The sequence below is a fragment of the Globicephala melas genome, chromosome 11, assembly GCF_963455315.2.
Source record: "Globicephala melas chromosome 11, mGloMel1.2, whole genome shotgun sequence".
In the NCBI taxonomy this organism is placed as follows: Eukaryota; Metazoa; Chordata; class Mammalia; order Artiodactyla; family Delphinidae; genus Globicephala; species Globicephala melas.
Window position 1 is genome coordinate 80,699,762 of NC_083324.2, and position 27,436 is coordinate 80,727,197.

The 27,436-nt window shown below is 37.9% G+C and overlaps 1 protein-coding gene and 3 non-coding genes across 5 annotated transcripts; 3 read left to right on the forward strand and 1 right to left on the reverse strand.

Moving 5' to 3' along the window:
• Nucleotides 1–116: 116 nt before the first annotated feature.
• SCAND3 (SCAN domain containing 3) lies at nt 117–23,391 on the forward strand. 2 transcript variants are annotated; one of them, XM_070046745.1, is made up of 6 exons: nt 117–1,106; nt 9,483–9,630; nt 11,759–13,254; nt 18,447–18,533; nt 19,979–20,120; nt 23,315–23,391. In XM_070046745.1, exons 1-4 carry the CDS (start codon nt 687–689, stop codon nt 18,498–18,500), a joined length of 2,118 nt encoding a protein of 705 aa, XP_069902846.1. In that variant the 5' UTR covers nt 117–686; the 3' UTR covers nt 18,501–18,533; nt 19,979–20,120; nt 23,315–23,391. The 2 variants fall into 2 exon arrangements, with proteins under 2 accessions (XP_069902846.1, XP_030705544.2); XM_030849684.2 differs by lacking the exons at nt 18,447–18,533; nt 19,979–20,120; nt 23,315–23,391 and adding an exon at nt 15,306–17,372.
• Nucleotides 19,047–19,123, forward strand: TRNAT-UGU (transfer RNA threonine (anticodon UGU)). Its single transcript has one exon. It is a non-coding gene; the product is annotated as a tRNA-Thr (tRNA).
• TRNAR-UCG (transfer RNA arginine (anticodon UCG)) lies at nt 23,329–23,401 on the forward strand. Its single transcript has one exon. It is a non-coding gene; the product is annotated as a tRNA-Arg (tRNA).
• A 2,868-nt stretch (nt 23,402–26,269) lies between these two features.
• Nucleotides 26,270–26,363, reverse strand: TRNAI-UAU (transfer RNA isoleucine (anticodon UAU)). Its single transcript has 2 exons — nt 26,326–26,363; nt 26,270–26,305 (listed from the first exon to the last, which is right to left on the reverse strand). It is a non-coding gene; the product is annotated as a tRNA-Ile (tRNA).
• Nucleotides 26,364–27,436: the final 1,073 nt, after the last annotated feature.

The window sequence follows — 27,436 nt, forward strand, 5'->3', positions numbered from 1 at the left end:
ACGTTACCACGACCACCGAGATGACTGCACCACCTGGAATCCTAGAGCGGACCGGAAGTGAGCGCTGCTCCCCCGGCCTGGCGGGAACGTGGGAGCAGCTGCGTCGGCCAGGATTGTAGCCCGCGGCCCATCTCTCTGGCGTGGCGCGAGAGGGTCCGAGCTTCTCTGAAGGGAAGTGCAGGCGGAGGGAAGGTTGTGTCTGCGCGGCGACAATCGGGCGTCCTCCGCAGACGGCTAGCCGTGTGGCAGGAGCCCTTCGCCCTCTCCACGCGGGCCTGAACCACAGGGAGCGCCGGTTTCGGAGAGACCTGTCTGGTTTCCTTGGTGGAGCTCGTATATCTAGGCTTTATTTAGGGCCAAAGTCTCCCCAGTTTTCTGTCTCGCAAGTAACCTGCCGCTCAATCTGTGGTCCTGGAGCTTTAGTGAGTGCAGTGAAGAAACTTTAGTGAGAAACTGTACTCACAGTTTCCCGTCTTGTCAGAGAATGGCTTCACTTTCAATGGAATTGCTCGAGTAACTGCCCTGTTGTCACCTAAACAAATTTTTTTTAGCTGCGTCTATAATTTTTCTGGTCAACAGGGTTTTCTTATATCGAAAACTTTCCTGACCAAGAATTGACTGGGGCCTTCAAGGAAAATCTGCCTAGACCCTTGTTGGAGGGAGCCTTTCTCTAAGCTAAGCTAAGGATGGCGGCAGCCCCGGGGGCGCTCCCAGCCTTGGTTGGCCAGGCTTCAGAGGAACAAGGGGAGATTATCAAAGTAAAGGTTAAAGAAGAAGACCCTATTTGGGATCAGGAATCCTGCCGACAGAAGGATTTGTCTCATACCAGGGAACTCTCTCGTCAACGCTTCCGGCAGTTCTGCTATCAGGAGACTCCCGGACCCAGGGAAGCTCTGAGCCAACTCAGGGAACTTTGCCGTCAGTGGTTGAGCCCAGAGATGCACACCAAGGAGCAGATCCTGGAGTTGTTGGTGCTGGAGCAGCTCCTGACCATCCTGCCTGAGGAGCTCCAGGCTTGGGTGCGAGAGCATCATCCTGAGAGTGGAGAGGAGGTGGTGACTGTGCTGGAAGATTTGGAGAGGGAGCTTGATGAACCTAGACAGCAGGTGAGAAATTGGAGGGGCCATCTTCTGTGAAGAATTTGAGTGCGTGGGTCCAAGGTAGAGTAAGTGGGGTTAACTTCACACTGACGGCTGCAAATTCTGGTTCTGGGCATTATTATTTGATCACTGGTGTAGACGAATAGATTCATGCTTCTGGGATAACAATTTGCATGTCAGTGATAGCTGATCCTAATAAGGAGATGGTTTAACCAAATGGGAAACCTTGGTCTATTGCTTGCAAATGGAAAATATCTCTTATTTAGTGACTGTGAGATTAAGGTAGCTATCTCTTCTTACGATCCCCGCTACTTTTACCATATATGAAAGCAAATCAGTGCAGGAATATAAGGAATACCTTCTAGGAGAGACAAATAGAAAAGTAGTCTAATTTAATGGAAATATCAGGAAATGGTGAATCATAAGATCTGGGTTCTATGATAGGCTCTGTCACTAATTAGCTGTATAATCTTGGGCACACACACTTTCTCTGGACTTTGATGACTTCATCTGTACAGTGAAGAGATTAATTGCATCATTTTCTAGATACTTTTCAGTACTTGCAGTCGTTGGTATGTGAGCCAGTATTCTGTCTTTTCCCATCACACTGGAGGTTATTTTTAAGAGAATATACTTGCTTTCTGTGACTGTAATTTTAGAACATTATGGATATTGCCAAACACTGTTACATTTCTATAATGTTACTATCTATACATTTATCTGAATTCTTTTTGAGTATGAACATTGTATGTATACAGTCTGATCTGTTAAAATATGTTTTTCTGGAATGCAGAATCTTTCATATGAGATTGGTAAATAGGAAAATAAGTCAATATAATGCTGAAATTGTGCCGGCTCATATATGAGTTTTCCCAGAAAGTTGATGTTTTGGGCCACCAAGTAAGAGCAGCTGAATACAAAGTATATGACTATAGCTGAGTGCAGCAAGTTATGAAGACATACAGTGCATAATGTCCATCCACTTCCATATCCTTCCTCTTGGCTCTCTTGGCCCCAGTCTCTGTTTTGGAAGCCCTTATGTGCATAGTTCCCTCCCATTTTGGTGCATGTTTTGCTAAACTTTTTTGTATTCCAGAAAATGAGCAAGGAAGGGGGTTTGCAAGTGCCATAGAAGCATGCTGGTGATAAAATTTATGCTAGTGAGCACAAAAGAAGAAAAGATTTAACAACTGAAGGAAAGCTCGAAATTATAAAATGTTTTGAAATAAATGAAAGAACATGTGACACTGGGTGTGCAACTGAAATAAAAGAGTCAACTTTACGAACAATTAGAGACAATGCTGGGAAAATAAAGTTATCTAGCTGGAACAGCTTCCATTGCTACAAAATTTATTGGAAGAAGGCATAAGGAAATGGTAGAAATGGAACATTTGCTTGGATTTTATACCAAAGAAAGAAGCAATCAGAGGTAACCTTTCTCAAAATTAAAGAGACGACTTTAGCAATACATGAAGACCTTAAGAAGAAAGTGGAAGATCCTGCAGAAGTGCCTTCATTTAGTGCAAATAGTGGCTGGTTTAGTGGCTTCAAAAACTGCTATGGTTTCCACATTATTAGGATCTCTGGTGAAGCTGTGAGTGCAGAGAAGCTGCAAAGACATTTCCCCGAGTGTTAAGAAATTTGATAAAGAAGGCTATAACCTGGATCAGATTTTTAATTTTGATGAAACTAGTCTCTATTGGAAGCAAATGGCCTCAAGGGCCTGTATCTTGAAGGAGAAATCATAAGATCCGGTGTTTAAGGCTACAAAAGTTCAACTGACTGTGATGCTGGGTGGGAATGCCAGTGGGAATTTAAAGCTAAAGCTTGTGTGATTTATCAGTCTGCCAACCCACAAGCTTTAAAAGGAATTGTAAAGACTAGCCTGGGTGACTGCTATAAGTCTAGCAAGAGAGGCTGGATGACAGGGCAGGTATTTACTTATCGTCAAGGTGATGTTTTGTAGATGATTTCTTAAAATATTGCAAGAAGAACAATTTGTCTTTCAAAATTCTTATAATTCTCAGTAATACACCAAGCCATCCTCCGACAGTTGCTGAACTTCCTTCAAATATTAAAGTTCTCTTTTTATCTCCTCATACAACTACTTTACTCCCTGCTCAGGGTGTGATCACAGTTTTTAAAGCTTATTTAATGATAACATTCAAGGTGTTTATTGGATCAACAGGGGGTGACAATGCACACACAGTTTTTGAATTCTGGAATTGATAGAGCATTAAACCTGCAATTGATAGTCTTGTAGAGGCCTGGAATGATGTCACCAAAGCCTGTTTGCATGGGGTGTGTTGTAAGATTCTCCCTGATTTAATTTATGATTCTAAAGGCTTTGAACCTTCAGAAGAGCTCCCTCAAATCAAAGCAAGCTGTATTGCTCTTGCAGAGGAGGTTGGATTTGAAGAAGTTGAGAGTGAAGATATTGAGGAACTGCTGCAATCTCATGCAGAGGCTCTCTCTACACAAGAGCCACAACAATTAGATGCTGAGGCTCAAATGGAAGCGTTTAAGAGGATGGTGCAGTTCAACAAGCTACCCCACAAGAGCATTTCACTTCTCAGTTATCTTCTGCTCTAAGTATGATAGAAAAGCAGTAACAGTGGGTAGAAGATAATGATGCAGAACACAGCAGGATTTTACTTTGTGGCATGAGGTCCTGTTTGGAGCCATGTTAGCAGCTTCTTTATGAAAGAAAGAAAATATTTAAGCAGCAAAAAGTACATATCTTTTTATAAGCCAATATCAAAGAAATAAAAACAAGATGATGAGCCAGAACCGTCATTATATTTTTTGTAATATCACTACATTTCTTGGAAAGTGTGCAAATGCTTGTCCATCTGAACTTCTGATGATGATATCCTCTACCCTTGCCTCACCCTTTCCTTACACCTCTTTCTAACAAGATACCATCACCTTTCAAAGTAAAATCCTATACTTAATGTAACATTTCTTTATTTAATGTCTTTTTGACTATACTTGTACTTTTATTGGAATTTCTGTAGTTTTATTAATGCTCTCCTGACAAAGTTGTGTAGAATTTAAATAGTCTACCCTACAACTTTATTTTCTCCATAAATCCTGTTATTTTTTGTGCAGTTTTGCAGAAAGCATGTTTTTTCATGAGTTCATATGTTACCGCATAGATGCCTGTACAGGCAGTCTCTTATCTCTAGCCAGCACACCTTTTCTCTTTGTTTCAAATAAACAATATTAGTTTTTTCCCTTAGGATGTACCTGTTACTTTAAAATTTTCCTCTTCTGGCTTTGTTGAAAAATGCAACCATTGGTAGGACTTGGTGTTTTGTCAATCCTGGGTAATGTTCAGGGTTATGCTCTGCTCATACTTGATAGTTTTTCATGTGACTCAGGGTTATAGAAATCTTCTAGTCTTATTGAATGTCAAGTTTGCATAAATGTTTCTCATTTTTCTTGTTTCTGTGTGATTTCTGAAGGGAGGGGGAAATGCCATTGTTGCAGACACTTTTAGCTGCCAACCCGGTATCTATTGTACACCTCTTCTTTCTTGCTTAAAAAATGTTGATTTTGTTCATGTTGGCTATGTACCTAACTAAATAATTTTCAGCTTTCCTTGTGCTAGAGTTAGCCATGCATCATAGTCTGGCCAGAGAGAAATAAGCATATTTTTTGGGAATTTCTGTAGAAGCTTTAATTTTCCTTATAAAATGGCACAGATGTGTTTAGTTCTGCCTTTTCCCACTTCCTGTCTTGAACGTGGATGTGATATCTGGAGCTGTGGTAGCCATCTTGTGACCATGACATGATGATAAGCGTGAGGATGAATACCAATATGTTATGAATGGCAGAGCAGAAATATAAAGACAACTCGGGTCCCTTACAGAAGTGTTAGGTATGTGAATCAATGCCAGCAACTGCCCTCCTCTGGATTTCTTAGCATATGACAAAAATAAACCCCTATTTGTTTAAGCCACTATATAAGTTAGGTGTTTTAATTAATTGGGAAATACATGCATTTCTAATGAATACAGTCATATTTACTCCACTATTTTATGACCAAAATTTCTTATTAGATATCTTAAAAAATCAAATCTGGGAATCATATAGTGAAAGACAAATGACTTTCATAACCAGTTTGAAGTAATTTCAGCTTTGTAATTTGTTTTTGCCATCCAGAGGCACCCTTTACACTTTTGTGGTAAAGGCAGAGTGGAATTCCTCCTATTCCTTCCAAGACCAGGCCCACCTACCTTGGACTAGTCCCTCTAATGGAAGTAAGAAGAAGTAAGCAAGCAGAACCCAGGGAAGCTGAGGAACACAGCCAACCAGCCAATGTCCATAGAAGCGAATTCTAAGGGGATTATCTTAATAGGTAATAACAATGAGATATTACTATATTATAGGTTCATCTATAGCCAGGGAGGATATCTGTGTTGCTTAGAACCCAAAACTTGAAAACAATAGAAAATGAATTTCTATCTACTGTGTTAGGAGAAAACAAAACTAATTGCTTACTTTTGAAAAGGATTAAAACACTGAACTGTATTCATATGTGTAAATAAGCGTGAGAGAATCAGTAGGAAAAACTTGAGTAAAGAAGAGAGCAATAGTCTCATTCGATACTAACATACCATAAAGCCTCTTTAGGTAAAATTGTGGTACTGACACATGAATAGCTGGATCAGTGAAACCATAGAAAGTATGAAAGTGGACTGGAGCACATATGAAAACTGAGTACACAATATATGTGCCATCTCAAATCACAGTGGGGAAAATGGTGTTTTAAGTAAATGGTGTTGGGACAAAGAAGTAGCCATTTCAAAAAGAAACACATGAAACCCATACCTCATACCATATTCCAGAACCAGAATAAACTTTAAATGTGTCAGAGATCAATATATAAAATTTTAAACATCCAGGAACTAGGAGAAAACAAGCATGACTTCTAAAATAATCTGAATGTATAGAATTACTCAAAATCTAGAAGTAATATCAAAAACCTTTTTTTCTACATGAAACATATTTTTTAAATGCAGGACAAAAAACCCCCACAAGCAAATCAATATAATAAATTAGTGAAGATATTTGCAAAATATGTCATAGGTATAAGTGAATCTCCTTAACAGAAATGCAATAAAGATAATCACGAGACATGAGCAGTTTTTTTTCTTTTTTCTTTTTACAAACAAACAAATGGCTATGAGAAGATACTCAACTTCAGTCATAAAAAGAGCAAATCAGAACTATACTGAGGTGCCATTTGTCACCTATCAGACTGGCAAAAATTCAAAAGCTTGGCAACACAATCTGTTGTCCTGACTGGGGAAACAGTTCCTCTCAAATGTTGCTGGTAGAAGTGCAAAATGGTACCATCCCTATGGAGGGGATTTTGGCACCATCTAACACATATTTATGCATTTACGATTTGACCCAGCCATACTGCTTCTGGGAATTTACTTGGAAAATACAAGTAAGAAACAACATAGACACAGTTTTTCATTGCAGCATTATTTGTAAAAGCAAAATATTGTAAACAACCTAAATGCCCATTCGTATAAGGGTGATTGAATAAACTATGGTGCATCAATATAATGGTACTATGTACACAAAAAAAAGCATAAGCAAGATATCTATGAACTGGTATGAACTGATTTCCAGATAATATTTTTATATTAAGTGAAAAAAAAGGAGGTGTAAACTACTATACAATATGAAAAAATAAGTATACACACATTTGCATTTAATTTGTATATGTATTATATACACACAAATATATACATGCAGACGTGTGTATATACGTATGTATAATGTTTTTACTTATTTTTGCAAAAAAAAAAACCAGAGGGTAAAGCATCAACAACAAAAAATGGTTTCTTATGGGAGTGGGGGAGAGTAGAATGCAGGCTATGTGAATATGAGCAAGACTTCTCTGGATACATATTTCATTTTTTTTTACATCACGTAAATGTTCTCAGTATTTAAGAAACAATACTAAATTCAAAATGATAAAAACAGAAACAAATGAACTCAACAATATATCAAATTAACATAGTAATACAGAGGAAAATAATAATTCAGGTGGCTTGACCACAGTACTCTGACCATATACTTTTAGCAGGATACTGTCTATGGGCCTGTAAAGCTGCAAAGATATATTGAACTTTACTTAGTAGGTATGTTGTTGGAAGTGTTCTACAACACAAAGCATACTGATTCTGAAACTCTTTTGTATTATTGTAGTTTAGAGCCAATGAGTAAATAATATATATACATTGTTATGAACTGCTTTTTTTTTTAACTGTGGGAGAAGGAAGATATTAATATGGAAGATGGAAAGGTGAGGAAAATTCTACAGGTATTGAAGTTGAGTTGAATTCATGTTATTTTATAAAATATATTTACCAGCTTTATCCTTGAAAGGGCCTAGAGGAGATGACACCTATTAAAAATGAGCCTACTACTACTCAATCTTTGCTACTAAACATTGTTGTCCTCTAAAATGAATAAAAATTTCTTGGGAAAAAAAAAACAGTTGAACTAGATCTGGGACAGGGAGAATACAATGTGGTCCTTGTATTGTTTATTCTAGAAAGCTTGGATGTGCCAAAACCAGAACCAAAACCAAACAAAAACTAGTGGGGTCATGTCAAACGGTTGCAGGTGCCAGATCAAGGGGGCTCCCACTGGCCAAATTTGAGACAGTTTGAGCATCAAAGTGAGTGAGGATGGAATGGATTATAAAATAAGTCTATAGTGATACTCAGAAAGAGAGACAGACACCAAAGTAGGATGAACAGAAAGCTCTTTACAGAAAATTGCTAGCTATTAAATGTGGAAGGAATTGTAAAAGTAGGAAGTCACCATTTTGCAACCCCCAGTATAACAAGCAGAAATCAATGAATATTAAAACCATTGGGGAATAAGATATTTGCATAGTTCCAAATTATTACCAATTATTATTTATTACAGTTGGAAAAAGTGTATTTTTGAATGGATAGATCTGGTAGTTACCACCTTAACTAAGTAATCAAATTTAGCATTATCTACAATAAAATAATTTGACAACTTAATGTAACCTGTGATGTGACACAGTAAGTACACATTACTTACGTAGTATTCTTCCAAAAATGTTCTTTCCCTGCTGCCAAGCAGTCGCATGGAGGCTGAGGCTCGGGTGCTTTCAAGATTCGGCTCCATCCGTAACCCACCTCCTTGGCTGAGGAAGGCATTGTTGCTGGAGGTGTAATGGACGTTAATACTGCTCTGCAAGAAAAAAAATGATCAAATTAAAAATACTGGGTTTTTGTTCCTCAAAAAACAAAGAAAAAAAAAAGTTTAACCAGAATCTACTTGTGAAGAAACAATTAGGCAAGTCCCTAATGTGCGATATTCTATAAGACAAGTAGCCCTGACTTTTCAAAATTTAATGTCATAAAAATGCCAGGAAAAAAAAAAAGTCAGGAAATGGTTTTAGATTAAAAGAAGCAAAAGAGATATAATAACCAAAAACAATGTATAAATATTGAATGGATCATGGACTTAAAAAAAGCAAACATAAAATGCAGGTGACCCTTGAACACCTATGGGGGTGAGGGGTTAGGGGCATCGACTTTCTGCACAGTTGAAAATAGTCCTCCCTATACATGGTTCTTCCATATCTGTTTCTGCATATGCGATTCAACCAACCAGGGATTGTGTAGTATTTACTGTAGTAGTTACTATTGAAAAAAATCCGCCTATAGATAGTCACCCAAGGGTTAAACCAATGTTGTTCAAGGGTTAACTGTATGTATGGGGACAATTGGGTAAATTTAATTATAAACCGAGTACTAGATCATTGGTGTAAGGAAGAGATAAATGTTTTCTTTTCACCCAACAGTTATCCACTTTGATTGGCTTTTTTTTTCTCCCATCCATAACACACTGGGCTAATGTTTTCCACATTTGGTCTAAAACAACTATCAGATTTCTTCCTGAGTTTAACAGTTCAGTTAGTTCCTATTAGATAATTTGCATACCCCCCAAATATTTACTTTTAATTGCTCACACTGAAACCCATTTACAATTTTCTTCTGGTTAGGAGGAAAATTAGGAAAGATTCCTTTAATGTGCTTCCATTGTTATTCCCCAAAACAGAAACCACAAGGATGCATATCAACTCCTGTTCAATGCAGACAGTTTCTGTTGTATGGCTCTGGCTTGATTCGTCCCAGCATTTTTTATTTCTCTCCTTATTCTATCTTGCACTCCTCTTAAGAATTCAATGAAGACTTTTTTCTCTTCTTATATCCATTCTGTTTCAGTAGAAGAATGTTTTGAAGTTTAGCTATGGTTTGTGCAGTGATGTGATTAATATTATATTAGTTTCCAAATGTACCTGTTTATCCCCAGGTCCCACAGGACACATATGGGCAGGAAGTTCCTATGGAAGAAATGACTCTTCTAGATACTGCAAAGGCGTCCTTAGGTACCCATCTCCAGACTATAGAGGACGGAATGGAATGTGAATCTCCAGAGCCACATGCACTTCAAGATAATGGTGAGGATAAGTTAGTCTTTGGAAGGAGGATGAGATTTGGGAGGAGGGAAGGGTCCATTCATAGAAATCTTATCAAATTTTATTCCATTGCAGCTTCTACTGAATATGGCTGAAGGAAGGGTCAACGAGTGTAGTGGAATGCTATTAAAGAAGTTGAATTAAGCAGTCATGCAATAATGTAAAAAATAGTTGAACACAAGATTTTTCATGGATATTTTGCAATGGAATTAAGTACCTATGGATAGATAAATCAGAGATGCCTCTGTATGTAAATGCTGATCACTTGTCAATGTAGACATGGGTCCCATTTCTGTAGCCTCTGCCCCCAATTCTTGTTACATATGACTGTTTAAGACTTGGAAATACTACTTCGATATTCTACTGAAGAAAATGGAATTTCTGAAGTCTATGTCCACTAGAGATCTAAGGACTATTAACAGTGTAATGTGTGGTGGAGGCAGCAGCACAGGCTGGCCTAGTTATGGAGTAGCTGTCTTTTCCCAAAGGCTTAAGTATAATTGATATAATTTTCTTCTTTTCTTTTCTTATAACCCTAGCAACTCCTTATTCTCTGCTTATCCTAGACCTACTAACATTGATTGTACTAATTTCTGAAGCTCATATTCTCAGATTACATATTCTGAAGCTCTGGTTCTCATTTACGTTGCCCCGTATTTCTTTCCTCCCCCCAGTTTATCCTTGTTTACCTTCTGTTATGTTCATGGCTCCATAGCATGATGCAAAATGTATCAGTGTGGAAAGAAATACTATCTATATAATGGTCTTTTCAGTCACATTTTGAAATACCACTTATCGTGAGTGTTGTCATCCTCATTATAAAGTTAACAAATTTTTACCCCACTTTTTTTTTTTGTGGCCACACCCAAGGCTTGGCCTGCAGGATTTTAGTTCCCCGACCAGGGGTTGAACCTGGACCACACAGCAATGAAACCACCTGAGTCCTAGTCACTGGACCACCAGGGAATTCCCTATCTGACACTTTTCTATGTAGTAATGTGTTAGATAATGGAAAAGATACTGGAGGAAAAAGTGATCCCTGCTTCTTTAGAAACTTACAATCTTGTTAGTTCTATGAAACAGTTAAAGAAGAAAGTGCTACAGTGCTAGTTTGTGTTGTGAATAAATTATGTCTTCAAGAAAGGAGAACTCACTGTAAGCTTAAATTAAATGATCAAGGAAGTCTTGTTGGAACCATTGAGACTTAAGTGAGGCCAAAACACACAGTAACATATTAATTTGAAGTTTTGGAAGTTATGAACATTTGAGAATGATTTAAATTTACCAATTCAACATTTGTTATGCAAATTGGTAGTATAAACAACGTTGACTTGAGAGAAAGTATTTTTTCCAAGCAGCTGTAAGACTTTAGAGGTGATATGCTAATTCCAAATTATTCTTTTTGATTTTTTCAAAATAGTTTCCTTAAGACTAGCCAAATTTGATTTATTCTAAGTGTTTCTGTTATTATGAATATTCTAAACATTTATTTTAATATGCTATATTAAGTCAGAGCATTTTCACTACTTCAGGTTCATCTGCTACTCTTTCTTTATTAAAATCAGTAATAAGATTATTGGTATTGGGTTTAGAGTTTCACAGGCACCAAAAAGGAGCTCATGCAAATATATGATGTTGAAACTTCAGCCCCAAATGTTGCTATAACAGCTAACCTGACTGAATAAAACAAAATGTGGTATAGTCTGGGGCTTTAAAAATATCTATGACTGTATTTCTGAGACTTCTCTAGCCAAAAAAAATGTTCTTGTGTAATTAATAAATAAATGAAAAAATAATAACATCAGTTTGCTCCCTGTTTTACATAAAACAGTGCTTTACTTTAAGGCTAACCCTGGATACTGCTCTGGAAAGTCACATCCTGGCTTTCTACTCTTTACTATATCAGAACTCTTTGTTCCTGGGTTGAGTTCTTCATTTACCCTCTCTATTCCTCCAAAGGTAGACTCCCTAACCAAAATTGTATTCCCCCTCTTGTGTGTCCATAGCATCTACTTGTACTCCCAGCTCTCTCTAGTGGCTACTTGAGCAATATACATATTTTAAATTATATTCCCAAATAGTCTAACTGATTTTTTTCTTTATATTTTAGGGTCATTTTTGTGGCTTTCCATGATGTCTCAAACCATGGGTGATGATAACTTTAGTAGCTTAGATACTAATGAAGCAGAAATCGAACCAGAAAACATGAGAGAAAAGTTCTTCAGAAGCTTAGCAGTGTTACTGGAAAACAAGAGTAATAATACCAAGATATTTTCTAAAGCAAAGTACTGTCAATTAATAAGGGAAGTGAAAGAGGCTAAGGCCAAGGCAAAAAAAGAATCAGTTGACTACCGTCGCTTGGCTAGATTTGATGTGATCCTGGTACAAGGACATGAGAAGCTGATTGAGGCTGTAAATGGGGAAACAGATAAAGTACGGTATTATTTACACAGTGAGGATTTATTTGACATACTGCATGATACACATCTCAGCATTGGACATGGTGGACGTACCCGCATGGAAAAAGAGTTACAAGCAAAATACAAGAACATCACAAAAGAAGTTATAATGCTCTACTTGACACTCTGCAAACCATGCCAACAGAAAAATTCAAAACTCAAGAAAGTTCTAGCATCGAAGCCAATTAAGGAAGTTAACTCAAGATGCCAAGTAGATCTTATAGACATGCAGTTGAATCCTGATGGAGAGTATAAATTTATCATGCATTATCAAGACCTTCGTACAAAGTTGAGTTTTTTGCGGTCATTAAAATCTAAAAGGCCTAAAGAGGTTGCACATGCTCTTTTAGATATTTTTACAATTATTGGAGCACCCAGTGTTCTACAGTCTGACAATGGGAGGGAATTTTCAAGGCAGATTGTCAGTGAACTTAGTTGTATTTGGCCAGAACTGAAAATTGTCCATGGGAAACCTCAGCCCTGCCAAAGTCTAAATTCTATAAATCAAACTAATGAGGATATCCAAAACCGGATTATCTCCTGGATGCAAACTAACAATTCATCACACTGGGCTGAATTTTTGTGGTTTATTCAGATGACCCAAAATCAACCCTATCACAGAGGCATGCAACAGACTCCATGTGAGGGTACATTTAGCTCTGAAGCTAAACTGGGCTTGTCTCATTCTCAGCTAACTGAAGAACTTATTGCCAGCCTGAACACAGAAAATGAATTGGAACAGGCCGACAAGGAATTAGAAAATACTCTAAGAGCCCAGTATGAAGAAAATATTGAGACTGGAACAGATAGTAGTGATATTGAAGAAAATCTTTCTATTTCTCCTAAGATAGCCCAAAAAACTCCTCCTGAAAGCAGACTGAATTTTTTATCTTGTGTAGTTTGTGAAAAAGAATGCACAGGTGTTAATAATTGTGTATCATGTGATAGAAACGTCCATGCAATCTGTGGAGTGCCCTCTCAACGTGAGACTGATGGTTATCACCATAGAATAACTTGTAGTCTTTGCTATGAGACCACTACAATGAAAAGGAAACATGACGAGATTCCAAGAAGTTTGACTGTTCAACCCTCCAAAATGTTAAAGCCATCGGAGACACCATTTTCATCAGACAAAGTAGGAGACTGGGTAAGAGTTTGAGTGTCTGCTGTAGATCAAAGCAGGGGAAGAGCCTCATACTTTACTGTGACCATGATGAGTGAGAAATTTTTGACATGGCATACTAAAGCACAATTATGGCCATCTTGTATATATTTTCTCCAAAGAAAGGCCAATTACATTTAATGTCCTCCCTCCACTCCTTTTTTCAAGTTGGAAGTTATAACCTTGGATGCTGCTTTGTTTATTGTTCTGGGGTGAAAAACAGTAGTATCTCTTACTTATTTCTGATGTCAGGCATTTCTTAGCGGAATGAGAAAGCTAGGGGATAAATGGTATGCATGATGGTATGTTTCTATAGAAGGATAAATTTGGGGACAGATGAATTTAATGTTACTTGGTTTTAATTATATGTGAGTTTGGGTTGAGGGGTAAGCTAAGAAAGGGCATCTCAGGTCAAGTGAAGAAATATTTAGGAAGGGCAGGGGATGATAAATTTGGTTGGGAGATATGGATTTGTGTTGGGAAAGAGTTTGGTTTTCTGATTTAAATGCAGAGTGTGAAATAAGACCAATGAGGCTAATATGTGTTCAGGTAAGTGTTTTGAAATGTGAAGCTTACACATGATTTGGGCCAGTGGTACTCAGAGTTTGTTCTTCAGACTAGTGCTGGTCTGTAAACTGTTTATACTAGTCCATAATTAGGTAAGTACACAAATTTGAGAGTATTTGGAAAGTTACAACAATTTGACATTGCTGCAATGCCCAAGCACGTGATTAATGAACTCATCTTTTCAAATAGAATATTCAGTTTGGGTGTTAAACTCTCAAGGTGAGTCACATGTGGTAGCAGCTCTACATTAGTCAGCACAATAGGTTCATATTAAAATGTGTGATATAGGGGTTCCCTGGTGGCGCAGTGGTTGAGAGATCGCCTGCTGATGTGGGGGAAACGGGTTCGTGCCCTGGTCCGGGAAGATCCCACGGGCCGCGGAGCGGCTAGGCCTGTGAGCCATGGCCGCTGAGCCTGCGCGTCCGGATCCTGTGCTCCACAATGGGAGAGGCCACAACAGTGAGAGGCCCACGTACCGCAAAAAAAAAAAAAAAAAAAAAAATGTGATATGCTATGATTAGCTTGTCGGCTGTAACCCAAAAGTGTATAAAACTCTGAGAAAATGTAAGTATTTATTTATCTTTATAACTTAATTTAAAAATCATTTTATATTTTTAATCAAGCCTAGTTTTGGGGTTTTTAAAATTTTTTAAAAGTATAGTTGATTTACAATATCATGTTAGTTTCAGGTATACAGAACAGTGATTCAGTTCTATATATATTTTCTTTTTTCTTCTTTTCCCTTATAAGTTATTATAAAATATTGAGTATAGTTCCCTGTGCTATACAGTAGGACCTTGTTGGTTATCTATTTTATATATAGTAGTGTATATATATTAATCCCAACCTCCTAATTTATCCCTCCTCTCCTCTTTCCCCTTTGATAACCATAAGTTTGTTTTCTATGTCTGTGAGTCTCTTTCTGTTTTGGATATATGTTCATTTGTATCTTTTTTTTTTTTTCAGATTCCACATATAAGTGATATCATGTATTTGTCTTTCTCTGGCTTATTTCACTTAGTATGATAATCTCTAGGTGCATCCATGTTGATATATATATATATATACACACATACATACATACGTCACATCTTCTTTATCCTTTCATCTTTTGATGGACATTTAGGTTGCTTCTATATCTTGGCTATTGTAAATAGTGCTGCAATGAACAGTGGAGTGCATATATCTTTTTGAATTAGAGTTTTCTCTGGATATATGCCCAGAAGTGGGATTGCAGAATCATATGTTATTTTTAGTGTTTTGAGGAACCTCTATACTGTTCTCCATAGTGGCTGTACCAATTTACATTCCTACCAACAGTGTAGGAGAATTCCTTTTTCTCTACACCTCTCCAGTATTTATTATTTGTAGGCTTTTTGATGATGTGAGCCTAGTTTTTGATTTCTAGTTTAACATTATTAAAGACAAAAGTAAAATTTGTATTACTTATTTTTAATTCTAATTTGCAGATGGAAAAACAAGCTTCACTGGACTTTTTTGTGAAGAAAAGACATACCTTTTCTGAATATGGCAGTAGTAGTAAAAGAATTGGTAACAATGGAAGTCATCCTGAGGAAGTGAAAACCAAAAGAGTTCATACTAGCTTTACTCGGAAGTACGATCCCTCATATATTGAATTTGGTTTTGTAGCTGTAATTGATGGTGAAGTGCTGAAACCACAGTGTATTATTTGTGGAGATGTACTGGCTAATGAAGCAATGAAACCATCGAAACTTAAGCGGCATCTATATTCAAAACATAAAGAAATAAGTTCACAGCCAAAAGAATTCTTTGAAAGAAAGAGTACTGAATTGAAAAACCAACCAAAGCAGGTGTTCAATGTTTCTCACATAAACATTAGTGCTTTGCGGGCTTCTTATAAAGTAGCACTTCCGGTTGCTAAGTCTAAAACACCATACACAATTGCCGAGACACTAGTGAAGGACTGCATCAAAGAAGTTTGCTTAGAAATGTTGGGTGAATCTGCAGCAAAGAAGGTAGCTCAAGTGCCACTTTCCAATGACACCATAGCACGACGTATTCAGGAACTGGCAAATGATATGGAAGACCAACTCATAGAACAAATAAAACTAGCCAAGTATTTTTCACTGCAACTTGATGAATGCAGAGATATTGCTAACATGATAATTCTTTTAGTATATGTGAGGTTTGAACATGATGAGGATATAAAGGAAGAATTCTTTTTTTCAGCCTCTTTACCAACAAACACAACTAGCTCAGAACTGTATGAAGCTGTGAAGAATTATGTTATCAATAAATGTGGTTTGGAATTTAAGTTTTGTGTAGGAGTGTGTTCTGATGGTGCAGCTTCAATGACAGGAAAACATTCTGAAGTGGTTACCCAGATTAAAGAACTTGCACCAGAATGTAAAATAACACATTGCTTCATTCATCGAGAAAGTCTTGCTATGAAAAAAATATCACCTGAACTAAATAGTGTGCTTACTGACATAGTAAAAATTGTGAATTATGTAAAATCTAATACGTTAAATTCAAGATTATTCTCTTTATTATGTGATAATATGGAAGCTGATCATAAGCAACTGTTATTGCATGCTGAGATACGGTGGTTATCACGGGGAAAAGTTCTATCAAGAATGTTTGAAATACGAAATGAACTCTTAGTATTTCTGCAAAGCAAGAAACCAGTTTGGTCCCAACTTTTCAAAGATGTGAATTGGACAGCCAAACTTGCTTATTTATCTGATATCTTCAGTATTTTTAATGATCTTAATGTTTGCATGCAAGGAAAGAATGCAACATGTTTTTCAATGGCAGATAAGATTGAAGGACAAAAACAAAAGTTAGAAGCTTGGAAAAAAAGAGTTTCTACAGATTGTTATGACATGTTCCATAACTTAACAACAGTTATCAGTGAAGTAGGTAATGATCTTGATATTGCATATCTGCGAAAAGTTGTCAATGAACATCTTACAAATTTGTTAGATTGTTTTGAATTGTATTTTCCATCAAAAGAAGATCCACGCATAGGAAATTCATGGATACAAAATCCATTTCTTTCATCAAAAGATAATTTAAATTTAACTATAACCCTACAGGATAAGTTGTTGAAACTGGCTACTGATGAAGGATTGAAAATGAATTTTGAAAATACAGCATCACTTGCTTCATTTTGGATAAAAGTTAAAAATGAATATCCTGAGCTTGCTGAGATTGCTTTAAAATCTCTTCTTCTGTTCCCTTCAACATACCTCTGTGAGACTGGCTTCTCTACATTAAGTGTTATTAAAACAAAACATAGAAACAGTTTAAATATACATTATCCCCTGAGAGTAGCGTTGTCATCAATCCAACCTAGATTAGACAAATTAACAAGCAAGAAGCAAGCTCACTTATCACATTAAATTTTTAAAATACTGATTTATAAGGTTTTAATTCAAAGTATACATATAGGCATTATGGAAGTGTGAAAAGTTATGATTAAATTGACAATTCTCTATATAAATTGCCTATATGTAAACAAAAGTGTACAGTTTTTATAATTCTCTTATTTTTCCCCGTTATATTTGTTATATTTATTAAGATGTAATTTTAAATCTGTTCGTTCTAATATTAAAAAATTTGTCTTGTATTTTGTATGTCTTTTCATTATTGCATTTTATTAGGATATTAAGATGGTAGGATGACTTCAGGAGGGGAATAATTTCTTTAAAATGACAGACTTCATCAGTGAAGGGAAGTGAATTCAAGGGGTGGAATTAGAATTTGAATGCAAGGGAGGGGGTCAGTAAGATGTTAGGTTTGTTAAACTGATCCTGGGTGGTTTGGTTGGAAGTTGATAAGTTTGTTTTGTTGGTGCATGTTCAGATGCAGTGTTTAAGTGGGTAAGGTGGGGGAAAGCCATCAATGCTTATAAAAGCTCAAATGGGAAACAACCCAAATGTCTGTTCACAGAATAAAATGTACTGTGTTTATTCAACAGCTAGAATACAGTAGTAAAAATGAGTTATTGTGGAGGGAATTCTGGGGTGTGATGAAATGTTCCATCTTGATTGTGGTGGTGTTTACTATTAGCCATATGCAAAGTTGTCAATCAGGGTCCCAGATGAGTGTTATCTGGGTATACAGGAGACTGCTGTCAAGAACTACCTTGTTCTTACTCCTCTTAATTGATTGCAATTTCATCTTTCATCCTTTCTCCTACTTCTCATCCCAAATACATAGCAACAATAGATTATATTGACTGAATTTCCACAGCGCCCACACTAGCCCAGCTTATCTTTACCAAAATTGATACTCATGTTTCCCAAACTATGAGCTTAAAAAAATTGAATATTTTCAACACAGACAAGGAGGAGATCAACAAAGAAAATTTTTTAAAAGAAAAATCCCGAGTTTGGCAAATGAGAAACAATATTGGATGGTAGTTGTGATAAATTATTATTATTCAAAAGTATTTACTGCCTCTTCCTGGGGTAAGATTATACTGCCCCACTCCACAGATATCAGATTTGACTCATTTGCTTCACTCTGGATAATGAAATGTGAGCATACCTGACATGTTACTTTTGGGCACAAAACAAGAAACAGTCCTTGATTTGCCATATCTTTTTTCTTCCTCTGTCAAGACGCCATCAGTGTTTCAAGTTGAGGTGGCTCCATTATCCTGGGCGGAGTCATGATGGACAAATAGCAGGAACAGGGTATCTGTTATGGTAAGCCACTTTTATTCTTGGGGTTGTTTGTTTCTGCAGCACTGTGAAAATGCTGTACTGACAATGTGATTGAATCAGCACCGGAAAATGACTTCGTCTTAACTCCAGTGGTTCTTTGTCTGAACAAACTTGAACAAGTCCTTAAACATTTTTGGAGTTGAATATAAAATAAAGATGGTAATATGCTCAGCATTTGGGGTTGTCACCGATGTTCAAAGAAGAAATAAATTCAGAAGCTTTTGGCAAATTCTAAAGTACTAGAGAAATGTAAGGTATTACAATATTTTCACTCAAAGTCTGGACTCAGACGTGGTGTCTATGGCATCATTTTAGCTTCTGTGTTGCTGTGAGGCATAGTAATCATCACATTGTCAGGCCCTTTGTTCAGTCACTGAAATGTGCACAAACTGCATATGAATAAGACAGAAAAAGAAGATATGAGGATATTTCTCAAAAGAACAAAGAAAAATGATGAATTCAATAAAAGTTACTTTTGAAACCCACTCATTGCTAGGTTCTGTGGCTTAGTTGGTTAAAGTGCCTGTCTTGTAAACAGTGATAGATCCTGGGTTCGAATCCCAGTAGGGCCTCCTTTGCACGTTTCTTTAGCCCTGAGAAGGGATGAGGAAATTGTCCGTATAAAAGTACTACAGTACCTCCTGCCTCCTCCTGACTCCGGAAAAAGTCAGAACCCTAAAAGTTAGTTTAAACTTCTGCAACTCTCTTCTTCCCATCACAAAAAGGCAAGTGAACTTGTGAGGGCCATTTTCTGGGGAAATACGGATAGTTGTCCCGGGAGGGGTTCAGAGAGGTGTCGAATATGCACATTCTTGCCATTTGCGACAACATGGATTGACCATGGCTATCAGAGGGGAGGGTAGTGGAAGGATGAGTGAAATAGGGAGATTAAGAGGTATAAAATTCCAGTTACAAAATGAATGAGTCATGGAGGTGAAATGTACAGCATGGGGAATATAGTCAAAAATATTGCAATATCTTTGTATGGTGACAGATGGTAACTCGAGTTATCATGGTAATCATTTCGTAATGAAAATATCAAATCACTACATTGTGCAACTGAAACTAATATAGTGTTGTAGGTCAAATACACTTCAATTAAAAAAAAACTTTCCATAAATAAAAGAAAACCTGAATCAACATAAAAAATATTTCATTAGCCCTACTGGCACTAGCATTTCTACAGTGTTGAAATAGAGTCTTGCATTTAACAAGTTAAATGAGTTTGTTGGGTTATAGATAATGATTTTTCATCTATCTTTTTATCTAGTTTGTTATATTTTTTTCCCATTTTCAGTTTGTCCATTTATTTTACATGTAATTCCAGATATGTGGAAATCACATATGCTGCTTGCAAAAGTGTTTGTAGTAAAGTCACTTGCTGTGACTCAGTTAAGTCCACTCCTAAGTACACATCTGTCTTGCAGTCATTCAGCTGAAATGAAATGGTCACTGTACCCAAATGATTCAAATGGCAAGACTGATAATGCTGCACATGCACCAAGAGGATATGAAAATGTTTATCACTCACATAATGGCGCTTACTTGGAGAGCAGGGGAGGCTCACAGGTAAGTCCAAAAACAGCTTGGAAGAGCAAGGAAGGGTGATGGGCTTTGACTTTTATTGGGTTAGAGGGTGGGCTGGCGGGTGAAGATTCCTGAGAACCAGGACTAGTGTGGTTTGATCTTTCCTCTGAGAGAGCTTAAGCACTTTCTTATGGGCTGGCTTAGATGTGAGTGAGAGTGATGGGTCTTGAAAGCTGTCAGTAAATATCAAAAATGGAGTCAACCTCTTAATTACAATACTCAATAGGAATTTGTGCACAGGTCCACAAAAAAGCATATACAACAGTGTTCCTAACAGCCCTATTCATGATATGCCCAAACTGGAAACAACCCATACATCCACCACTAGAATGGATAAATTGTGGCATATTCATACAACTTGACTATATATATGGCAACAAAAAATATTGTTAAATGCAAAAACATGGATGAATCTCATAGTGCTGCACAAAAGTAGCCAGGCATAAAAGAGTACTTATTATATAATTCTACTTATATGTTATTAAAATGTGCAAACCTAACAGATGATATCAGAGTCAAAAGACTGGTTACCTTTATGAGGAAAGTCATTAGGAGGCACGTGAGAGGGGCTTCTGGTGTGCTGGTAATGTTCTATTTCTTGACACAGACAGCCTAAGTGACAAAACTTAATTCTGGATCCCATTTGATGGAAATAGTGGCAATAAGTTGGAACAAAAGATCTGAGTGAGAGTTCATAGATATATTCTCTTTGTAAATATTCAGTGATACATTAATACATATATATTCAGATACATACCTACATAAATATAAGTATTCTATATATGCTCATGTTTGGGCACTTTCCTGAATGTTTGTTACACTTCAATTAAAAAAAGTAGTTTGCTTTAAAAAGAAAAAGTCACCAATTAGGAAAGAGAACATTGCCATTATTTTAGAAGTTCCATTTGCCCCACTCCACTTTACACCTCTCTCTCATCTAAGATAACCACAGTATTAATGCTTGTGATAATCACTCCCTTGATTTTACTTAATAGCTTTACTACTTATATATGTATCCATAAAACAATAGATTATTTAGTATGCTTAGTTTGTGATTTCTATAGATGATACCATGTATTTGTTTTGGAATTTTTTTTGTTATTGAAATATTATGTTAACATCTGTGTGATTTCTAGATTTTTCTTTATTGCATATAATTGTTTTTGTAAATTTTTATAGCTGTCATGAAAATGTGTTAAAACTGACACTATAATAAGCATACGATCTGTTTAAAAAAGAAAAGATTTCTGTTTCTTCCTTTCTTTCTTCCTTACACCTTTTCTTACTCTCCTTTTGTCTAGTAGGGAATAGAAGTGGCAGTTCCTGGTTTACTCCATGTGTTCCCAATTTCAAACAGAATGTTTTGAATTTTTTGCCCTTAAGTATTGTTTTCTGCAGACTATTTTTGTATTTTAAAAATCAGGTTAAAGAACTTTCCTTCTATTTCCAAATTGCTGTACCATTAGTGGACACTGAAATTTATTAAATGCTTTTTTCTGTCTGTACGGAGGTGAACAAAACTTTTTCCCTTTAATTTCTTGATATGCTGGTTTTGATATTAGGATGAAAGTAGGCTTATAAAATGAGACAGAGAGGCTTCCCTCTGTTACTATATTTGGAAGTATTTGTGTCCAGTTGAAATTATTGTCTCAGGAATGTTTTATAGAACTTCCAGATTAAAATATCTGGGTTTGGAGTTTTCTCTGTGGAAAAAATTTTGACTATTTATTCAATACATTTAATGGTTTAGGACTATTCATATTTGCTATTTCTTCTTTAGCGAAATTTTTTATTTGTTTTTTGCAGAATTGCTGTTTCATTTAAAATTTCAAATTAATTGGGCAAAATTCTTTACACCATTGCACATTCTGATCCACCTTCTGGAATACTCTTCTAATGCGTTTTTTTTTTTGGTTAACCTTTCACATCTTGTAGATTTCAGTTCCTGGAAGGCTTACTGAAGGCTGGGTTAAGGATAGACCCCAGACAGTCTGTCACTTTGGCCTGATGTGGCCCAGAGAACCGGGGTGGTGCTTTCCTGGAAAGCAAAAGAAAGAGCGCAGCCTCCTCAGGGTGCAGTCGCTGCTCAGAAGCGCTTTTGAGAAAACACTGTTTCTCCAGCACCTCTAAATTGTGCAAAACCTATGTAACCGACTTTGGGGGGCTGGGAGCCAGAATGTGCTGAGAAGGCAGGTTGGATAAAGACCAAAATCCGACCCTCCCAGTTCCTAATAATGGGGGATGAAGTCCCCCAGATGCCTCGGATTCCAACCGGGTTGCTTTCACCACGCCCACAGCACCCCCAGGAAGAGGGTCCAAAGCAGGCGGTGTTGAGTAACCCGGCCAGCCTCGAGCGCGCCTTCCCACCACCCGTGTGCTCTCCTCGCCCGCGCCATCACTAGTGGGGGATCGAGATCCACTGAGATGAGGGCGGCTGGGGAAAATGAGGTGCCGGAAAGAAAATATACGAGCACAAATTGACTCAAAACCACTCTTTTCTAACCTGAAGTCTGTCTCCTTACCTCTGAGCTACACAACACCGCAACCCAGTGGCTGCACAAGAGGAGGGCCATTTTCTAATTGCTCGCTAAGTGCAACTGTTGGGCTTTTTAACATAGGTCTCCCTGGAGGGTATTCAGCGGGTCTATTCATCGTGGTTTCCAAAAGGGGCCAGGCCTAGGAAGACGCTTCTCGATTCAATCCTAATTGAAGCAGTCTTGGCAGGATTGGGCGCCCAGCTGAGAGGGTGGCAGGAGGGGTCTTTCTTGTGATTTTCATTTATTCCCGGAGGGTCTTAATTCTGACTCTGTATTCATTCTGAAGGTAAACCGAGCGTTTGTAGCAGTGATTACAGAGGGACATTCAGTCCTTTTCTCCTTCTATTTCTTTACAGGTTAATGCAACCGGCTGAGAGAGGCATCACAATGCAAGTGTAAAATTTTGTTCAGAGAAGAAATTTGGTGTCAAACTAAGGGCAGGAGTTTGGAGAAAAGCGAAATTTCCATTTTGTCTTAGCCTCTTACCATAATTGCTTGGAGAAGTTACTTGGCTTTTGTATCAATGACACCATCTTTTAAATAAGATTAATAAGGAAGGCCTCTCTTCGTAAGAATTATATGAATACTAAATAATACAGAAATATTCCAGAGTCTCAACACTTGTAATATTTTTCACAGCTGGAACGTTGTAGGACCACGTGGCCTAATGGATAAGGCGTCTGACTTCGGATCAGAAGATTGAGGGTTCGAATCCCTTCGTGGTTGTAAGTCCCTTTTTCACGCTCCGGTTCGCTTTTCCCAGGCATCACTATCCCAGCTCTCAGATTCCAAATTATAACATCCGAGCACTCCAGAGATCTCCCCTCTGGTATGATTGATTCAGTAAGTGGGGTCGGCGCCAGCCCCCTGCACCCAGCCGCTCGTACTTTAGAAGTCCTTGGCCAGACAGGCACACAGGTGTGGGAATAGGGAAAAGCGCCAGCCCTGGTCTTCCTGACCCTCTTCTAGTGGGTTGGGTGAGCACAGTGAGCGAGGTGGGTACGACAGGGCACAAATGTCAAGGAATTTTGCTCGCTGGTCAGGCAGTGCCGGGACATCTCTGTTATTTTAGCGTGAGACGACCCTCACTCTTTCATTGGTTTTCAGTTGGTTCTCGGCAATTTGACGCTGAAAACGCGTCTTTATGTTGAGAGATTTGTTTTTTTGAAGTCAGTTTAAATGTCGCCCCCTTGCGAAAGGAAAACTTGCCACATTTTAGAGGCGCTAGAGAAACGATGTTCTAAAACCCGCCCCTGTTTCAGGTGGCTGCCTCCCGAGAGGCGCGCGGTCCTTCTCTGGCCTCTGCAGAGACCTCGTGTGGGTTCTCCCGCACGGTGCGGGATGAATTAGTTGGACTTTCAGCAATATCTGAGGAACCAGGGTTAAAACAGAGACCTGAAACTATGAGAAGAGGCCAGTCACGCAAATTAGGATGAAGAGGGAGCAGCCTCTACACAAGTGGAAAGAATGTGACCAAATACATTTAAATATTTAGATGTAATGGACAAATTAATAGAACAATATGACGTATCAAAGTAGATTCAAGAAGGAATCGCAATTTTAAATAGTCTTAAACTATGAAATATTTTGAATTAGTTGTCAACTCTTCCTTCTGAGAAAATTCCACATCCTTTCGTTTACCAGGGGCTTCTTTAAAATATTCAAAGAAGAAATAAATCTAATTAGACACAACTCTTCCACAGTATAGGACAAGAAAAGAGAGAAAGAAAAAAAAAATCCACAACTACTCTTGCCGAATGCCGTAATGAGCTTTTTCCCATGAATGTACCTCTTAAACAGCTTTATTGAGGCATTGTTTTCTTAAAATAAACTGCATATATTTAAACTTATAGTTTGACATATTTATAACTCATGAAACCATCACTACAATAAAGATAATGAACATAGACATCACCCCCAAACGTTTCCTCGTGCCCTTTTGTAATCCCTGTTTATATGTTGCTGGACTTTGTTTGCTAATATTTTGTTGAGTACTTTTGTGTCCATGTTTATAAGAGATATTGATCTATAGTTTTCTTATCTCATTATATCTTTGTCTGGTTTTAGCATCAGGGTAATTTGACCTTTTCCAAATTTTAAAGAGTTTGTGAAGAATTAATATCAATTAAAAAATGTTTGGGAGAATTCAGCAGTGAAGATGTCTGGGCTTTTCTTTGTGGGTAATTTTTACTTAATCAATCTGTTTGCTTGTTATAGACTCTTATTCCACGCTAAATGCCTTTATCAGTCATCTACATCTTTGTAACAAACCTAACCTAAATTTAGTGGCTTAAAACAATAATTATTTATTTTGTTTGCAATTTTGAAGTTCAACCACTTGGGCTGTGCTTAACCAGGCAATTCTTTTGCTGGTTTTGCTTGTGGTCACTCATTGATTGCAGTCATCTGGCAGCTTGACTGGGACCAGATGGTCCAAAATGTTCCCACTCACAGTCTGGGGAGTGTGGCTGGGATGGCTGGGATGGCAGGGACTCACTCTCCACATGATTTTCCATCCTCTAGGAAGTTAGGTGGGATTTCTTCACATGGTGTCTCAGGGTCCCAAGACAACAAGAGGAGAAGTTGTAAGACTCTTGAGGCCATCTTGGAACTCTCACAACCTCACTTCCACAACACCATTACCACAGCATTCTATTGGCCAAAGCACAAGTTCAGCTCACATACAAGAGGGAGGGAAATAGACTCCGCCTCTTAATGGTAGCTGCTGCACAACCACATTGCAAAGGGACATGTATAATGGGAGGAATTTGTGGCCATTAATCAATCAATAATTTATTATCTCATTTAACACTAAAAACAACACTCTGAATAGCCCCTATAGATATGTCTATTGTATATCTTGGTAAGTAAGTTATCCACGATCACTTCTTTACCAGCGTTAATCTAAATTGGTCTGTGAGTCTTATTTCGAACCCACATGTACCTGGTGGGCAGCTCAGGGTAGGGCCGGGGAGAACATAAGCACTCCAAAACGTAGCAGCAGATGAAAAAGAACTGATAGTGCTGAGCACTTGCGCACGGGCAATTATAAATCTTTTGTAAAGCCGGAGAGCGCCATGTCTGTGTCTCAGGATGACTCTGATAATGTTTAAGATCCAGGTGAGATTAAGTGACCCACACATAGGCTCCTGACTCAACTCATTTTCTGAGACTGAATACCTGTGTCTGCGATATATCTACAGGCAGCATGGACTTATAAAGAGTAATAAGCATTCTAGAGGAAGCCAGAGGAGTGGAGAAACGGAGGAAAGCAGGTTCAAGGACAGGACATTTTCCGCTGAAAGACTTGTAAGAAAAACCAAGATCGTCCGCATTTCGCATAATTGACAAATCAGACGTAGTTGAATACTGTGAACAGTCGTCTTGGCAAGTGTCAAATGATAAATTGCCAAAGTGTTGGAAGAAGGCAGGCACCACACTCAGCCGGATGGTACTTGTTATGCATGACTTTAAGAGAGAATTTTAAGACAAATCACAAGCAAGATGTAGGACAGAAATCACAACAGTTGATCTCTTCGGGGGTGGCCTCATATTTGGCCTGTCTCGTTGTATGGGCTGGAGAGTAGTAAAAGTTGCTCCAGGTGAGGCTCGAACTCACAACCTCGGCATCGCTCACAAGTGTACTGTCTTATAAGTACCGCGCGCTAACCGATTGCGCCACTGGAGCTACGTTAGGGAGATATAAGTGAATATACTTTCACAGATGAAGACGGTATTTTTGTTAAAGATATTAAATGTTATGAACAAAATGGCACCTTCTGATATGGGGCTTCCACAAATGGGATTAAAAGCAGCAAAGGCATCCCTGGTATTTGCCAATCTGCAGCCGTTTCCTCCCCTGTACAGAGATGCTGCCGGGGCTGAGCGTCGCAGTTATCTCTATCTTGATTTTCTGCTCAGATTCCCACGGCTTCTCTAAATTCAGACTGTTATTTGAAAGCATTTGAATGAAAAAAAAATTACATTGGTTCCACAAAGGCAGGAAGCTTTCCACTTAGGAGTGTGTATTTCATCTGTAAGAAACCAGTGCATTTTCATTGCTTCCGGATTCCCGCGGACTTTCCATCTCAGCGGTTCTACTTTTTTGAGTTTCCCGTCTCCACTCTGAGCTCCGCTCGACTGACCTTTCATCTGCTTCAGATGCCACCTATCCCACCCCGACCCGATCACTCGCTGTTTTTTAACCTAAGAATGTTAAAATACGTTGTTATCCTGAAACATTCAGAGCTAATATTTCCTTTCGAAAAACCACTGTTATAAATGTGCAGATGCAATACGTACAAAGGGAATGCAGAAAAACAAAAAGATTACTTGAACATTTTCTGAAGTCTCATACTCAGAGAAATCTATTGTTTATATTTGTTGTAGTTCATTTCAAGCTTTTAGTGGGCACGCTGTGAACCAGACCTGAGCCACAGCTCCATTTGTTACCTGGTCCCTATTACCTCCATTTTAACAGGGGGGCCATGATGACACTTTGGGTCTTTCTGTATCAATATCAACTTGGACCTTGTTTCCAACAGTCCTTGAAATGTGAGGGTATTTCTCTTTCTTGAGTTTATGGTTATTGAGTAAATGCTCATAAGTCCCTTTAGGAAAGGAATGGGGGAATTATATTCTACATATTTGCAGTGGCACTGCAGGGTCCTCAGGACTTGGCTTCTCCTTTAGTCAAAAATTTCAGGTCTGAAAACTGGTTTAAGATCAGAAATTGAGCAAGGTATTGTGATTTTATTTTTA

Excerpts from the sequence above, each read along its gene's own strand:
- SCAND3 (XM_030849684.2), top strand. The coding sequence starts at position 687 with ATGGCGGCAGCCCCGGGGGCGCTCCCAGCCTTGGTTGGCCAGGCTTCA. Across the intron at positions 1,107-9,482 it reads TTGATGAACCTAGACAGCAG|GTCCCACAGGACACATATGG; the intron begins GTGAGAAATTGG and ends GTTTATCCCCAG. Across the intron at positions 9,631-11,758 it reads ACATGCACTTCAAGATAATG|GGTCATTTTTGTGGCTTTCC; the intron begins GTGAGGATAAGT and ends TTTATATTTTAG.